General features: G+C 45.3%; 1 protein-coding gene across 1 annotated transcript in view; it reads right to left on the bottom strand.

Moving 5' to 3' along the window:
* Nucleotides 1–5,206: 5,206 nt before the first annotated feature.
* LOC126576950 (protein jim lovell) overlaps nucleotides 5,207–16,957 on the bottom strand; it is a 30,877-nt gene continuing 19,126 nt past the window's right edge. The window contains exons 4-5 of the mRNA XM_050238271.1: nucleotides 5,551–5,973; nucleotides 5,207–5,520 (exon numbers count right to left, since the gene is read on the bottom strand). Of these exons, the coding sequence (XP_050094228.1) occupies nucleotides 5,207–5,520; nucleotides 5,551–5,973 (737 nt within the window). The remainder of the gene's footprint in view (nucleotides 5,521–5,550; nucleotides 5,974–16,957) is intronic.

Raw genomic sequence — 16,957 nt, 5'->3', positions numbered from 1 at the left:
TTTGAAAAACGAAAAGAAAAGTACAATACATCGATCGGCAGCTCCTCCGCTCATCCAGCACATTGTTCGCTACATTGTAGCACATTCGTTCCGCAATCCGGCATTCTTCTTCGGCAGGTCTTAGAGAGATTTGCTATTTTTACTTTACAATTTGTATTTTAGTCACGTAAAAATAGAGGGTTTGCTTCACCTGTACTTGTTTTTTTTTTAGTGTTGTGCTGAGTTGTGTTAAGATTCCACTTCCCCCGTTCCCTTTTATCAAACGATCCTCGGCGTCCATCCCCTTTCCGGGAGTTTGGTTATGCGAATCTGCGCGAAAATGCAGCCGACACGACACGATGCCATAATTCTCTATTTTTCCTTTTTTTTGTTGTTGTTCGCTCTGCCCTTCTTTTATCTTTTTAATGCTTAAAGATTTGTTTATGTATATGAAATTCATTAAGTTACCCTGTTTTTTATTCGCTTGTTTATTTCTTTCAGCGCTTCTACAAGACTTGAGTCTCCTCCTGTTGCTGCTGCTCCTTCTTCTTCCATCCTTCTATTGAATGCCGATGCCACTGCGTCGGTGTGCGTGGAGGTGAGGTTATTCGAAAAACAATCGTCAAACAAACTGAAAACCAACAGAAACTCTTTGGGAAATTCAACTCAAGTCCTGGCTCTAGATTGTCTATTGCTGGCTTAACTGCTGTTGCTGCTGCTCGGTGCTCGGTTCTCGGTTTGTGCGTGCCACCCCGGGGAACGGGCCCAGGAGGGGTTGTAATCACAGATGGAGATCCTGCCTGTTGCTCTGCTGGCTGTGTACTTGGGTATTGGGTTTTTGGTGTAAATGGTTAAACAATACGCATTAAGATTACGGTGGCACTGGGTAGAGAGTAAAGTTGTCATGAACTAAACAACGACCAAAATCACGCACACAGACAGACGGTGCACACGCATCGGGTTTGCGATAACTGTTTGCTAGGTTCCGGTTCCAGTTTTTTGTTTTGTACATATGGTTCCACTTGTCTAGTTACCCTCTGTATGGTTTAGTTTCGGTTGTTCGGTTCACTTTGTTGTGGAGCTGTGTTCTTTTGAATACTTTCACTCAAAACACAACGCGCTTCCGCGGACACTACAAGACAATAAAATGCATTTTCCACTGTGTGCCGATTTCGTATCCGTATACACTAGCAGCTTTATGGTCGAACCTGGTGACCAGCCCCCATTGCTCACAGTGGTTTACTTCTTTTCCTTCCTTCTGTTTTTTTCCGTCCAGTCTCGAGACACTCAGTTTTGCTTCCATTAATTTTCATCTTATCGGAATCTGGCCGCCTATAGCTTGTTAATTGAATGTTGCGATCAAATCTGTCTCACTCTGCGACTATTGATTGCAAGTGAATTGGGCGTTAGCGGACATCGAGTTCATCCATGGTTTGGTTATGTCTGGAAAATGAAAGGGATAACGGCAAAGCGGAATACTTTTCCGCCTGTGTTTTGGCTTTCTTGTTGCTGCGAAATTGTGATCGCGAATGTTTCCTGTTGTCTCCCTGTGAGGTTGTAAGGATGTGCAATTTATGGGCTGTATGTGTGTCTGCGCGTGTGTATGTGTTGTAATTGGTTTCGATTCCTGCAGCAAATAGATCTGGCAATAGTAGTGTGGTTTGTATAAAATCTGATCTGCAAAAAATAACCATTTTCTTGGACACACTAATATAGTTGGCGTTTTCGGTCTTGCGTTTCTTTCGGTTGCTTCCGAGCAGTGCAGTGGGTTGAGCAATCGAGGATCTCTCTTATACACACCCACCCACCCACCTTCGACCATTAACCAATCACTTCCGGCGGTTGCGCCCAGAAGAAAAGCGACCTTCTTGTAGCTTCTTACTAACAGTTTCCTTATCCATAAAAGCCCGCTCGCTCCCGCTTCCCGTTGCGTCCAGTCCAGCTTGTTGTGCCGTACTGTGAGCTGAGTATTGAGTATAAAAATATATGTAAAAACGTCCTTCCATCCCGTCTCTAGGTTGCTGATCGGCCTCGTCTCTCGACAGGCGCGGCTCATGTTCATGCGGGGTTTTGTGGTAAAGTTGCTTCTGCTTCTGTGAAAAAATCATTTCACTCAACTGAGCTATTGGTTTTGCTGCCACCGTTTTGAACAGTGTTTCTGGTGTGCTATCTTGTAAATAAGAGTCGAATTATATCTCCGGAACCGAGCCCAAGGACCGCCCGAGAGTCGTTCCATTATCAGCCAAAGGATCGTTCTGTACGAGGCACAATTCCAGTTCAGACAGTCGGTTTTTGCGCATCTCACGATGGAAATGATAACCGAATAACGTTGCCTCTCACAGATTCCTTTCGTCCAGACTCGTACGGCTTTATCCTTAGCTTCGGGACCGGGCGTGGTAGATATTAATGTGTTTCTGTGTGTTTGGTTGCAGTTTGTTTCGCTGTTGGCTTATTTCTTACTCTCTCTCGATCAACAAATAACTGTTGTAAGAATTATTGTATATGTAAATTGATTGAGGAACTATTGGTTGTGGTTTGTTTTTGCTTTTGAGTGTGTTTGTTTGTATGTGAGTGTTTGTGAGTTTCCGTTTTCCAGGATCCGATCCATCAGATCCGCAGGATTACTGGTTTTGAGTGCTTGAGTGTATGATCACCTTTCGCTGTACTGTCTATCCTGCAGGCAAGCCGGGCAGGAGTAGGATGCCCCGATCGATCAGCATCATCCTTCCTAACTTCCTGGCTGGTCCTGGTGCACCAACCGATCGGTCTTAGTAACTTTGCTTTGCCTGGTACTTTGGTTTTACTGGTTGTTTTTAGGCTGTGGTTGCACAAAAATGCAACTTTCGAATCGCAATCGCAAAAACTTGACGCGTTAACAGAAATCTATTGTTCCTTGTTGCAGGCTGTTGCAAAAGTTGACTTTTCTACACAGTAATATCTGAGTTTCGTATAGTAGTAGAGTTGCAAATGTAATACGGGGGAACGTTGGCGTTTTTATCTTTGTGTTTGGTATATTTATAACTATTCTGTAACGTGTTACTTCGTGTTCGGCTATGGCTCTATTCATCATGTTTCAACTTAACAACGCAACAACTCAGGTTGGTAATGGGAGGTTTGGCGAGAAAATGAAACTTTTGATTTAAGAATGTAACGAAAAAAAAGACACGTTTTCTCGTCGAGGCAGGAAAACGAAAGGACGCGTACGGGAACCGAAAAAAGAGAAAAAGTGTTCTGCAAGAACACGAGATTCAGTCTTATCTTGAACGAATCACAACGATCCGACTGCAACCGACCGCGCATCTGGTGTACGAGGGCAGGGCAGCACGTGTATCAATCTTCTGCTGTGCTGTGCTGTGCTGTGCTGTGTGGCTCTTCTGCTAAACTGAAAATGTGAAACGAAAAAAAAAATATAAAAGAAAGAAGGATGAACATGCTACAACGATTCATCAACAACTGATCGAAAAGAAAGAAACCGGATTCGCTTAAAATGGATGAAAACAAATCAAAATCAAATGAGATAATTACGTGAATATCTGGTTTATTAATACTGTATTATTCCAGCTGGTCTAATGGAGCTCTTCTTTGAAGGTCCCTCGTGTTGTTCAGTTACTGTTTACTTGATTGCGCTCTTGTAATGGGGTTACACAGAAAAAGAGTAAAAGTAAGTATATAAAAATAGGGTACCAATAAAATACATTAAATAACTAAACAAAACACTATAAAATAATAGGAATCAGAGATAGAAATCCGAGTGGAAGATGTGTTTTCTATCAGCATCACACGAAGAGAGAGAGAGAGTTTCAACAAATCATAAAGCGAACATCGGTAGCATCGAAAGGGCGTGTGGCGGGCGTTCGGTTTGTATGTACAGCAGGGAAAAGTTTGAAGGAAAATAAAGAATCTGATGCAAAACGTAATTGCACTTACTGCTACTGCTTACGCCCTTCTTATCAACTAATAACGATAGTATTATAGCCTGGGTTGTGTTAATAAATAAATAAACAACTGCCACAGTCCGTTGCACAGTGAAGGTTCGAGACAAAAACTGTACTGCTGGAATGCCGCTGGGGTGACAGTGAAGGGGCAGTGCATGGCTCTTCACCTGCACCGTCGGTTCTATTGATTCATTTGCTGGTAAACTTACACAAAAATCCTACTATTACTCTTCAGGAAGCACATTTTCTCTGTTCTCATTCTCGTTCGTGTTGCGTGTGGTTTACGCCACACGCAACAATAATACCTTCCCCTCCGGTTGCACCAACGTCCCGCGTCTATCTTTCTCTCTCTCGCTCTCTGTTTGCATTTCCCGTTAATTGATTTTCTTTTTACCATTGCAGCGTTTGACACGTGTTTCGGTTCTTAAACTACCATTCCTTTAACGCCCACTTCCCACCCCCTCCCCCTTGTGTGGCATTTTATGCGTCGCATTTTGAAGTAAAAAGTAGCGCATCTTATGAAGTAATAAACGAAAAGCACCATACATTGAACATGAAACTAGAATCCTTCGACGACGCGCATCGCTCTGGACGCCATCCGATATCGTCGGTTTTTGTTGCACTCAAAACGGGTTTTGTTATCCTTTTTGCACTTCCCAATACGCGAACCCCCGGCCAGTCTTACAGCTGCCTTCCTTTCCCGCCGTTTATTGCCCCCGAAGAACTTAAATTATACCACCGCACTGCGACGGTTTAGCGTCCTCTTTCTCACTTTCCTCGGCGATCTCATCACTCACCAGTGAGCGCGATCGCACCATCGTACGGATCTGTCTAAGTGAGCTAGTGTAAAAAATATTGCAAAAGCACCTTACCTTCCTCTGACAAGATTTTACAAAAAAAAACTCATTTAACTAACGATCCGCCGGCACCCCTTTTCGTGGTACCGATTGCGATGAACTAAAAAATAAAACTCTACCCTCGCGGGTGCAAGGAAAGGCGGGGGTGCGATTTGTAAAATATAAACATCAGAAACTAACTAAACTAAGCCTGTTGCACGTCGTCGCAGCCCGAAGCGGGATCACAACAAATTAACCATAAAGTAACTTAACGTTTGGCGCCTTCCAAAGAGATTCCTTCCGTTTCCTTTCATTTCATTGCGTTCCGTTTCCATTTTCGTTGCAAAATGGAATTCTTGAGCGGGCCTTTTTCGCTCGCCAAGTGAATCGAGAATTGAGCTAAGTGTGTTGTAACAAAAAAAAAAAGAGACGCAGGCCGCCGTACGATCGCGGCAATTAGTCTTGACCGTTCTGCTGGTAGATCTCGCGCCGGTTGTCCGTCAGCTGCTCCGAGGCCGGCCGGTTCAGTGCTAGCGGTTGCGGGTAATCGTCGTCCAGCGATTGCTTCGAGCGATCGCTCTTACAGTCCTCGTCCACCGCCATCGGTAGCGAGTGCGCTGGGTGACGTTCCGGTGGTAGCAGGTTCAGCATGCTGAGCGGCAACCCCGGGAACCCGCTCGGGAAATCCGGATAGAAGCCACCCGGGAATGGGTTGAACAGTGGATTGGGGCTCGAGAGTAGCTCCGGTTCCGACGATGCCGATCGTGGTCCTCGCAGATCACCCAGACCACCACCACCACCGCCTCCTCCCGGTCCTCCTCCTCCTCCTCCTCCACTACTATTGCCACCATTGTTGGGCCCACTACTACCGTCCCGTCCACTGCCACCATGATGATGGTGGTGGTGGTGGTGGTCCGAGTCCTTGTGTTCCTTCTTCTCCTTGCCGCTACTGTTACTGTTGCTGCTGACGCCCATCTGGAGCAGCTCGATCGGTGGCCCACTAATGCAGTCCTTGCGCAGTTGCTCCAGCTTCAAGCTTTTGCCGTACTTTCCGCGCACGTACATCAGCAGCGAGTTGTAGGGGATGCCGAAGATGCGCGATGCCTGGCTGGTCGTCATCTTTTTGTTCCACACGTGCTGCAGCGCCTCGGTCAGCTCGGCATTCGTCCACGAGCGTGGCGGACCACCGCGGGGTGCCGAATGTTGTCCTTTCGGTCGGTTCACTGTGAGAGAGAGAGTGCAAGAGATACGATCGAGATTAGAAGGATTGTTTGGATTGCGTGGCTTGTTTATAAATAGAAAGTCGATCGGAGAGCCAGCCAGGGGACGGGATTGCGATCGCGATCCCGTTTGCGAAGAGGAATGATGCGCTGGGAAACCCTGGGACCATCGCGCGCGCGCCAAAGATCAACAACCGAAGCGGCCCGCTTCCTCTTTCTTCTGTTGTAACCATCGAGCGGGCGATATATTGTTAACTCCGGGAGGGAGTTTTTGGGGAGGGGGTGGAGATAGAGTGAGAAAAGTCGTGACCAAGGCGGACCCATCAAATGTTGCCGAAAGATGCCTACTGCACGCTCGGAGCACAACCGTTGTCGGGCGGTAAATGCCGCGATGCCGACGACGACGGCGATTGAGAGGTGTAGCTGACACATTGGAGGTAGTCCATTTGTCCAATTACAGAAACAAGCCCCCATCGTACCGATCAATTAATTATCCGCGATGATACCACCCCGGGTGGAGACCGGGAACCAGCACGGAAGGTGAACGGATTCACGAAAGCCTCTCCCCAAAGAAAGTATTTTATGTGAGGTTTCCCCCCCCCCCCCGGACCAAAATCCAAAGCCTGAAAGACGCGTTAGCGTGGCATCGGGCCCGCCCCGATGTCCGATGGGGGCCTCACTTTTCGTCGAATCATCATGACTTATCCTCGCGCGCTAACGGGCTCGCGGGCTCATAGCTCAGTTTAGTGATCACGAGCCACGAGGTGCGCGCGCTGTGGTGTGCTGGTGCTGCTCTATCATTTCACAATGGGGAGGGGGGGGGGGGCGAATGGTGGTCAACAATGGAGAAGGGTATGATTTGGGCGCGATTTGATTCGCGTACGTACGACGCATCTTGTTAGCCACCCTCCGGAGTTCGAACGTGGCACAAATCATGCTTCTGCGGAACAACTTCGCTCTTCGGCCGCATGTGTGAAGAGAGATCTTAAAGATGATCTTATTGTTATTACCGCCAGACGTACGTCGCGTCTGCCAAAAAAATAAAATCCAGATCGTGGTCGCTTTTGGCCGATAAATCCTGGGCGGTACTGCTGCCCGCATAGCCAACCCGCCCTGAAAGCACAGAGAGATGAGCTATGAGCTACTTGTCTCGGAGACTGTGTTGCGGTCCCTACGCTGGTTATACTTTCGATTAAGCGAGCCAAATCAAACCTGGAGCAGCGTTTCCCCTAAAATCAAATCGTCGGCATACGATACGGAGCTGATCTTCCACTCTGAGGCGAAGGTTCATCGTGTTTTAAAGAAATAGCGACATCTACAGGGTCTACCATAAAAAAATGAGAAAATCTTTTATTGAAGTTTAAAGCCATTTTTTTATATTTTCTACTGTTTCAAAGTATTTCATTCGCTCTATATTTCTTTGTTTATCAAAAACAAACAAAATGAGTGGGTTTGTCGGCCTGTTTTCTCAATTAATTTCACCAAGTGGCTACGAATTCGAGAACACCTTCGGTAAAATAGGTGTCCAACTTAGAAGACCAGGCTTTGATGATAAACGATTTCAGCGAACCAACCGTGTATGGTGTTATGGTTCACAGGACTTAGGTCGAACAAACGCCCATATTGAATAGCCCAACCGATTTAATCCAGGACCGCTTGGAGGGCATAAATCATTCGACCAAAAATTCATGTTTTCCTTCAACCATGTTTCAGACCGTTAAGACGTATCGCAGGGGCCTCCATCTTGCTGAAACTCAACATTTTCTGGTGTTTTGAAGTTTGCTTTAATCCATGCTAAAACGTGTTCCTTCAAAAAAGTGATATAAACATCAATATTCATTTTAGTATTGGATTTTATGAAAACTGGTGCTATTTTCAAACTATGTTTTATCCTGTCTAAAGATGTTTTATCCTTTCAACTATTAAATTACGCTTCACCCTAGCTCTAGAGATTGCTTTTAGGTCATATTTGGCCAACCGATGCAGGCAGGATCTTGAGATATTCGTCTCTTATGCAAGCTTTCATATGGATTGCACTGGATTTCTCTAACTTTTGCTCAGACGGATCTTACTTTTTCAGTGCGCTCAGATCGTTGCCGATCACTAACGTGTTTCCTAGGCCTTGGCCCTTCATGAATAGAACGTTTAATCCTGTAAACAATGCCAAGATTACATCTGAGGACCGCTGTTATATCTATGAGATTTCTCTTGGGCGCGAAGCAAACTCGACACTGTCGCCTTTGAATACATTTTTCCGGACAGACATCTTTTGCACGGGTACTTATTATACATCATTTGATAGATAAGACTCACACGAACACAACGATACCCCATAATGCCATATTGGTGTTGAAAAAATACTCAAAACAGAGCAATGAAAGCATTCTCATTTTTTTATGGTACACCCTGTAAATGTTTGTACTGCACAAATTCCAGTGAAATGCTTTATGTTAAAGTTAAAAAAATGTGTCACCAAGAAATTGATCCGACAATGTTATGTGTTCATATTTTGTTGTAGCTTGTGCAATGTGTTTCGAATAGCAAAGATTGATTAATGACGAGAAAAATAGCATGTTTTATGGATTATTTGCTTTTACATATGATTTAATTGTGCAATGGTAACGAAATGCCCTGTAGCGCTTGTTTTGTCATTAACGAAATTCATCCGATATTTGAATTACAGAACCATGTTTGGAAGGCTTCGAGATCCCTTCGAGATTCAAAGCGCTTTAAAGTGAAATTAGCAGCATTTTCACATATTCTTTTCAATATCTACAACGACTAACCCTAAATCGTAAGACAATCGCCACGGCTCAGATTATCAAATAATGAATTAAGCAATGATATCCCGAAATGTTTGCAAATTGCAATTGCACACAAAACCAATCTATTTAGAAATAACAGAAAGCAGGTGAACGCTGAACGGTTCACGTGCAATTGTACTCCAGCAGCCAAGTGTCTGTCGGTCCTTTGAGCTTATTGAATCGACTGATGTTAATGCAGGATCGCTAATCATCTTGATAGGTACCTTTAATTACTCGAAATATTGTTATGTTGAAGTTACAATCGAAAACTCAATTCACAACAACAGTGCAATGCCTTTTCTAGAAAGTGTAAGAATTATTTGGTTGTTTATGTTTACGAGAGTACAAGCTTTAGATTATGTCATAGATTGATTACATCTTCGTCTCCTTCCTTCATTAAATTACTATGGAAGTACATTGTTCCAATGGAGTTGCTGTCGTTTGAGAAAGAGCACGGAAGATATGTTAAAAGGCAGATCGTTTTTCGGAACTTACGCACCCGATTGCTGGACTTTGAGAAATGAAACGGGACGAGAATTGAATATTGATGCCTTTACAATGAAGATGACGATAGTGTTCAAGAATTACAACAAACATCACAGTTTTGACCAAATAAAGGAAATGAATCAATTCCTAGGGGGGGACTTCGGTATTTAATTTGTTTTGTGACACATATTGTTAACATTTTTCCCTGAAAGCTGATCCTTTCAAGAGTATTGTGTAAAAGTGTTGGATCAATCGAGGAGGAAACTGACAAAGATACAGATTTTTGAAAATCCGCGTTTCATACAAGGCTCCATGCAGCTCGCTGCTTTGAAAAGCGTTACCTAAAACCAACGTTTTCAAAGTCGGTGCCCATCGTACCGTAAAAACTACTAGGCCGAACGTTTTGAAATTTTTTACACATAATGTGTACACTTTTTGCCAGGTAGCCTCTTCGAGATATCTTTAAAATTGTTGATACTTATTTTTAAACAAATTATAAAAAGCGTGTTTTTATAGCAGAATCGCAAAAAGCATCACTTTTTCAACTTCAAAAATCTGCCAAAAATCGAAAAATAGAAATATCAACAAAAACTCTCCGGGGCTAGCTAGATAAACTTATAATTTTTTAAACTAGTATGGATTTGTATTTTTTTTATGACCCATCACGCTGCTACGATGTGCACCAAAAAAAGTACCTTTTCGATGACATGTCTACCAAAAATTTGATGGCATGGAATAATTTTTCAATGAATGTTGCTCAAAACAATACCAAATATTCTTCAAAAGTGGTAGATTAATATGCTTTCACTTGAAAAAATTAATTTGAATGGTTACGTCACAAAAAATCATCAAAAACGGGTCTTTGTTTGGTCCGAAAATACCGAAGTCGACCCTTAAGTCATACATATTGTACCGCAGATTTCTGCACTTTTGAAATGTTAAAACACAATGATGATATGAGATGCAATAACATGAGCAAGAATTCTTAATCCATCCAACAGATCCTCACAAAAAAACAGAAAAAGACCTTCCGATCCGATACGATTGAACCTCAACGGACGGTTCGTTTGACCATCGAACCGGACCGCAATCGTGACTCCCGTCCCCAGCGAGCACCGTTCTCATCTTCACCGGAGTACCGGATATGAATCATGACGGTTGGCTTTTGCCCGCGCCTAGCACATGCGCCCACTTCTCCTCACTTCAATTCAATTTCCACAGTTCCACAGGTGTGATCCACATCTCTGCTCGTCTCATCTTGTCTTGGGCCATGGACACCGTCGAATTGAGATGCCAAACTCCATCCCTCCGCCCCAGCGTGCCGACAGCGGCCGCTGCCCGAAGTGGCGACACGCAAAAATCAAAAGAAAAAATCGACGATAAAATGCAGTTCCCGGCTTACTCCCGCCACAAGTCACCGGCTGAACCACGGTGCCTTGCCGCGGTGTTAATCGTCCGACCTGGTATCCTGGAGTCCTGCTGCCGTTCGATTCGATGCGCGAAATGGTACCGTTTCGGGCAATAAATTTAATTCCCGCCAGCAGTCACCGTGCATTATCTCTCACGCGGACACCGCCTGGGGCCAGGCAGGGCCTTCAGGGTCGGCAAGCTTGCTGCTGGGCGCCAGGGCGTTTTTACAACCACGCGAATAGCACGGCAACCGGGAAAAGGGGCAGCGGTAGCACCAGAAAGGCTCACTTCACTTTCCATTTTCATCCATATCCTTTCGGTGGATCACGGGGCGAACTGCGCAGTTCCTATTTTTTGCTTCTCGATTGAATTACAGTTCGCGGGGAAAAGTGGAAGAGTGGAAATTGAATCGGATTGAGCGAGTGAGGCCACCCGAACTGTGCAGCCGAAAACTGTGAGATGCACACTTCATTCACTTGCGCGTGGTGCGGCCATCAGCGATCACCCACCACCACCTTCCCCGTGGATTGATGTCGTCTTCTCCTTTTTTCTTCAGATCGAAGATAGGTTTTTATGCGAGCAGAACGATTCATTGATTGACCGGCGCTCTGGAATCATACGAGGCCATTACACCGTTCGCTGGTACCGAGAGACTCTCTCTCTCCCTTGGACTGTTTCTTGGTTGCTTTTTTGGTTTTTTTTTATGGTCCATCGTGGAAAGCAACAGTCACTTCGGGAAGAGCTTTTGGTTTTTATCAATGAAACTGCATCCATGGCGTGGAAAAACTCCGTTTTTTCAGAAACATATTCGCTCGACAGGTTGTTGTGGTCACGGTTGTTGGTTCGGAGCGCTTGAGCCATCGGTGGATGGATCGATGCCACACTCTCACTTCTCACCCCGGGATCTATCCGGTCTATCCGGTGGTCCGGTCCAGGGGGGGGGGGGGGGTGCTTCAAACTATTAGCATACATCACACCAACCCCAGCAGCACTTGGTGCCGGGAGCGGTGAGTGTGGAAAATCAACTCAATCAATCCACTGATACAAGTGGTGGCCCCGAAAAGCTCCAACCTCCGTTTACTGGCCGCTTGGTGGTCATCCCCATTCACACCGAGCGATCGGCGCGATGGATGGACGCCGCCGCCTGCCGATAGTGATGTCTAAATATGCAATTAATCGAATTGATTGAAGGAAAAGCAATTGATTGAATGAGAAAAGAAACTGGATGAATTGGTGGGGCACCGGGAATGGAGCGGGAGGGGTATAGGCTTTAGTTGGTCCATGTTGGCGTTCCCATCTTCGCATCAGTCGAAAGACAGTGGAGATTCGTACTCTGGCACAGGCCAAGGGAAGGGCAGACACGGATAGAAGGGAAAAAAAACGGTAGCCGCCACTGACCATCACTGGCCGGGACCGAGTCTGGTGCAAAAGGTAAGTAGGTGAGAATAAGGCGAGAACATCGGCTGGACAATGGCCAGGGGAAGGAAAAGGGATATGTTATTATCCCTCATCCATCCTTCACCTGCGTCATCGTCGTCACCGGCTCCGTGTTGGCAACCGTTTTGCGGCAAGACTGTACCTTTGGTTGGCTCGGTAGCGGTCGGTGATGGACCGGAGAGCAGGCGCCAACCATGAACGAATCTCGCATGAGAACCGGCGGATCTAAGTGAGTCTCCAACCACTCCACGGGGTTTGTTCCAGGGTGATTCAGGCGTATCGGTGAGTTGCATTGAACCTGCAAATCGAACGTCGGACTGAGCACCGGGTACAGTTACACTCATCCTGTGGTTTTTTTAGGCTTTCGCGGTGTTGGGGGGTCCCGGAACTGCCACCGGTAAACGTTTCCGCGGCGCATCCGAGGCGCCAAGATACGCGATAGAACGGTACCGGTGACCTTTCCGTGGGCGAAGAGAACATAAACATGGTTCGTGGTAAACATGTGGTCGGTTCGTGTGTTCCAGTGTTGGGCAACAGGGCAGCGAACTAATGCGAAACCCAAATTGATCATCTCCCGATCACTGGGTTTTTTTTATTACTTTTTCGCTTATCCATCTCTCTAATCGACGACTGTCTATTCCGTCAATTCTCGGGGGGAACCGGAATCGGTGTTAATATCGTCTCAACGCCATGATTTAGGCGCTCTGCAACCATTAAGTCTATCTAGAAGCTTTTCAAACACTTGACTGTCTGAGTTGTCGTCTAGCATTCTCATGAGATCACCAGCCCACCGCAGACGGCTTAGTTTAAGTCTTATGTGATGCGTGACGTTTAGAACGATGTCCAACGCTTATACAGTATGCAAAAAATTGTATCCACCCCTTGCAAGAAACTATCACTAGTAATTTATTCTTCTTTACTATGCTTTTTACATTTAAAAAAAAAATCTTCCAAAAAACAAAGATATTACAAAAACAGTCGAGCAAGGTAAGAAACAACTTTCGCTACCGGTATACCAACTACAACATTGCTATTATGGATGTGGATTGATTTAAACAAGGTAAGTACTTTTAGTGACAGATCAGAGAGCAGAGAAGCCAGCCCAGGCCCGCGGAGCAATTTCTGGTTCCTGGTTGTTCACTTCACATGTGACGTTGCCCATCTTTCCGTCCAGTCGTGGTCTGATCAGTGCTGACTGTATCTCAAAAACTTTCATGGAATAATACAGTTTTATCCCAGCTATGAGATCATAGACAGACATTAATTGAATGAAAGAATAGCAAACGCATGGCTAATAATATTTGAGAACATTATTTAATCTGAAGATCTGATAAATCAATTAGATACAGGGTACGCCATCTAGACAGAACCTATTTAAATGTTGAATAACTCCTCAATTTTTCAGTCAAATTTGGACAATTTGGTCAGATCCTAAAACGGCAGTCTATGGGATTTTACTAACGGATCGATTCATGCCATAATTACAGCGAGCTGAACCAACAGTTTGAAGGTGAAAATTCACTGCGACATCGAAACAAAAAATATGTTTACGCCGGATTTGACTGCACTGGATTTTTGACTGTGAGTCTATTTGAAGAATATGTTCTATGCCGAAAAACGGAAGACTATTGGAAAACTAAAAGCTATTATCACTGGAGATTGCAACCTTTATGAGTGAAATGTTGTCAAATACAGTGCAAAATGCCCAAAAACAGATGCTTCTTGAGTGTCTAATGAAGGTGGTCATTTGATCGACATCGTATTCTGAGTGATTTGTCAATAAATGGCACAAAAAATGGTGTTAATTTTCCAAATTTGACAAAGATATTCAACATTTATATACGACCTGTTTAGAAGGCGCAACCTGTATATGAGTTAAGTATGTCCGGAGGGCCTAGTAAACTTATCTTCTTCACTTCTTTCTTCCTCAGTACTCAACTCCGAAATACCCCCGCAATTGCTTTTGGTCTTTGGTGATCTCCCTTCTTGAATATGGGATATATTATAGCTGTGTGTTAAGCACTCAACATGGCCGCGCTTTCCGGTATACCCTTGTTCACCTTTGCCGAAAATGCCACTTGGCGCCCGGACGAATATCTTTTGCGAATTGATCACCATTTCATCATCATCATCATCCTAACCTTTCTACAAGAACAATACCGATCGATCGATCGATCGTTTCGATCGAGTGCCGGTAGGCCATAGTCGGGGTGGATTTGGCCACCGGCGGATCGGTCAAACATTTTCCCTCTCAATAGAGTTATTATACTGCAGTTGGCTGTTGAGCGCGACGTCCATCCGCTACGGTGCTCGCCTAGCGATACAATCATTCAATTACTCAATTTCCCTCAGCCACACAATCCTCGGAGTCCTTTCAGCATCCCCCGCACTCGAGCACTCCCACACGCGCAATAGGCAAATAGGGCTATCACTGAGGGCAGCCTGAGGCCAGGAGGAGGCCAGCCAATTCGGTGCCGTGTGCGAGGTTGATTGAGAGACCAAAAAGGCCAAACGATTGGCGAACGACGAAGGATCGTCGTCGTCGTCGTCGTCGTCGTCGTCGTCGTCGTTGCCGCCTAACATACATCGCTCAACCAACGGGTAATGACAGTCTTTTGGCCACATTTACTCCGCATATGCACTGCTGCACTTTATGGTTTACTGTCTGCTGGTGTGGGTACCCGTGGCCTGCAGTTCCCGCCAACGACCACCCAAAAACCAGCACCAAAGCGTTGGCAAATAGCTAAGGAGCTGAAGAGTGGAGTAGATCTTCGCCAGCAATGCGCGGATATGTTGACAGGGCAAAAAAAAAAAAACTATCCCCCACTTCGCTCCTCCTCACTGGTGTACCTCACAGAGGCCCCAGGTTTTTCTGCACATAATTCGCACAGTGCCGCTTGGAGATGCGGGGCCAGGGGACTGATTGATGATTTATCTTGATCGTTTGCGATCGTCCGTGGTTATCTATGGGTTTTTTTTGCCCATTTTAGCCGCGTGGTGTGTCTGAATGGCGGCGCTTGGTGTGCCGCCCCGAGGGCCCAATGGGTCTGGACAGGATCCCGCGAGGGCCCGAAAGGGAGACGTAGGAGTCGCAGTTTTGGTTTATTTGCTTACAGGGAAATTGAGTACAGAATTGAGCAACGACCTTAACGTTTGTCCAGGGGATGGTAGGTTGCTGGCTTTCGATTGTTTAACGATGCATTGAGGGGAGAAGGTTTCGAACGAGAGGAAGGCGAGAGGAGAGTGAAGGCAAATCGCGTTCTCCCGACAATCGATCAGCCTGCACATCCTGCACCCTGGCAAACCATCACATTGGATGGCGGCTTGTTGGTTTTCTTTGGAAGACTGGAACGTTCCGCCGAAGTATCGAAAGGGCGCTGCAACGTTAGCTGGTTATGGGTGGGAAGCGGGGCCGTGTACATACGACACATAAAAACAATGCTTCCCAGTACACACGGCACACCGGAGAGCAGGGTGCTTTCCCGAGGCGCATATACTGTTTACCCTTTTACGTGGTGTAGCCGCAGAGAGGTTACGGGGAGTCCATTATTTGCATACGAAGCTTGAGCTTCAGCTATGTGCCATCGATCTATGTGCGCCACTCCTTTTTTGGCATGCGGGCATTGCTGGCAGGGGCAGATGTAGAAGCATCTGCCTGCTGTCCTTGCCACGTGGCACCGACAATGGGAGGCCTCCCGGAGGGCTTTGGGGGGGGACGAACGTGAAAGCAGCTACCCAACCACCTGGTCGCCCTAGCAACCAACGTTCGATGCGTATTATTAAGGGTAAATTCAATAACTTATCGATAGACATCAACTTATTATCAAATACCATGCGTTGCGGAATGGGAGAGTGGTCAGGCTTTCGAGGCGTAGCAGGTGATTAAGAGGATGTGCTGGTTTGCCGCTGGCACAATACGGTTACTTGAAGAAACGTTAAATCTAATCGTTATTACCACTTAAGTGATTTTAAAAGTAACAATTGAATTGTACGGTATCGTCATATCTTTACAACAATTTTGGCACTTTTAGTCTGGAATGAGCGATAATCATGGGTTCAGAACTGAACAGAATAAATTTGACGAATGCGACATTAGTAGTCGCGAAGCCGTTGTTGAACTTAAAATAATGCAAATAACAAAAGTGAATAATTCCCTGCCATCATAATTTTGGCGAAGTTTTGTTCGTTTTCGAATGTTAAGAATGTTGTACGAAGAAGATATACAATCGAATTGGATAAAGAACCAATCCCTTAAAAAGCATAATTTCAGGGGTTGAATGTTTTGATTATATGAGAGGAAGAGGGAGTAATAAGGATGGGTTATTTAGCAATTTAAATTTCTATTAGAACCCCCGGAGACTATGCAATTAGATAAAAATGCAGATAATGGTTGTTTGCCATGAATTAAATAGTACTACACAATATCATTCAAACATCACCAACTTGACACAGACATGAGAAACATTCAAATGCTACATTTGCTCATATTTAGCAGGGCATATTCCTGACTCCTTCTAAAAGATTCATTGCGACACAAAAGCTGAACAGTGAAAGTTAGTGTTTAGCTCAATCTGATCGATCTCTAAATAGAATTCGTGTTCAACACACGTCTCCACAGTCTAGCTAGCGCCACATGAACTCGAGATTATCTGCCAAATATCCTTTCCACACATTCCCTCGTCTGGCTCGTTGTGTTCCTTTCATTCGGTAGCGTTGCATGTACCGGAGACTCACATTTCGAAAGGACCTGGCCCATGGTACAGCCAACGGGCGGTTGTTTGTTTGGTTGGTGACGCTCCAGAGCAGAGCGCTGTATGGAATGGTTATGTCCTGTGACTGGTACATCCGCA

Source organism: Anopheles aquasalis, chromosome 3 (assembly GCF_943734665.1).
Source record: "Anopheles aquasalis chromosome 3, idAnoAquaMG_Q_19, whole genome shotgun sequence".
Classification (NCBI taxonomy): Eukaryota; Metazoa; Arthropoda; class Insecta; order Diptera; family Culicidae; genus Anopheles; species Anopheles aquasalis.
The sequence above is the reverse complement of the archived record's forward strand: the minus strand, read 5'-3'. Positions and strand labels throughout refer to the sequence as shown.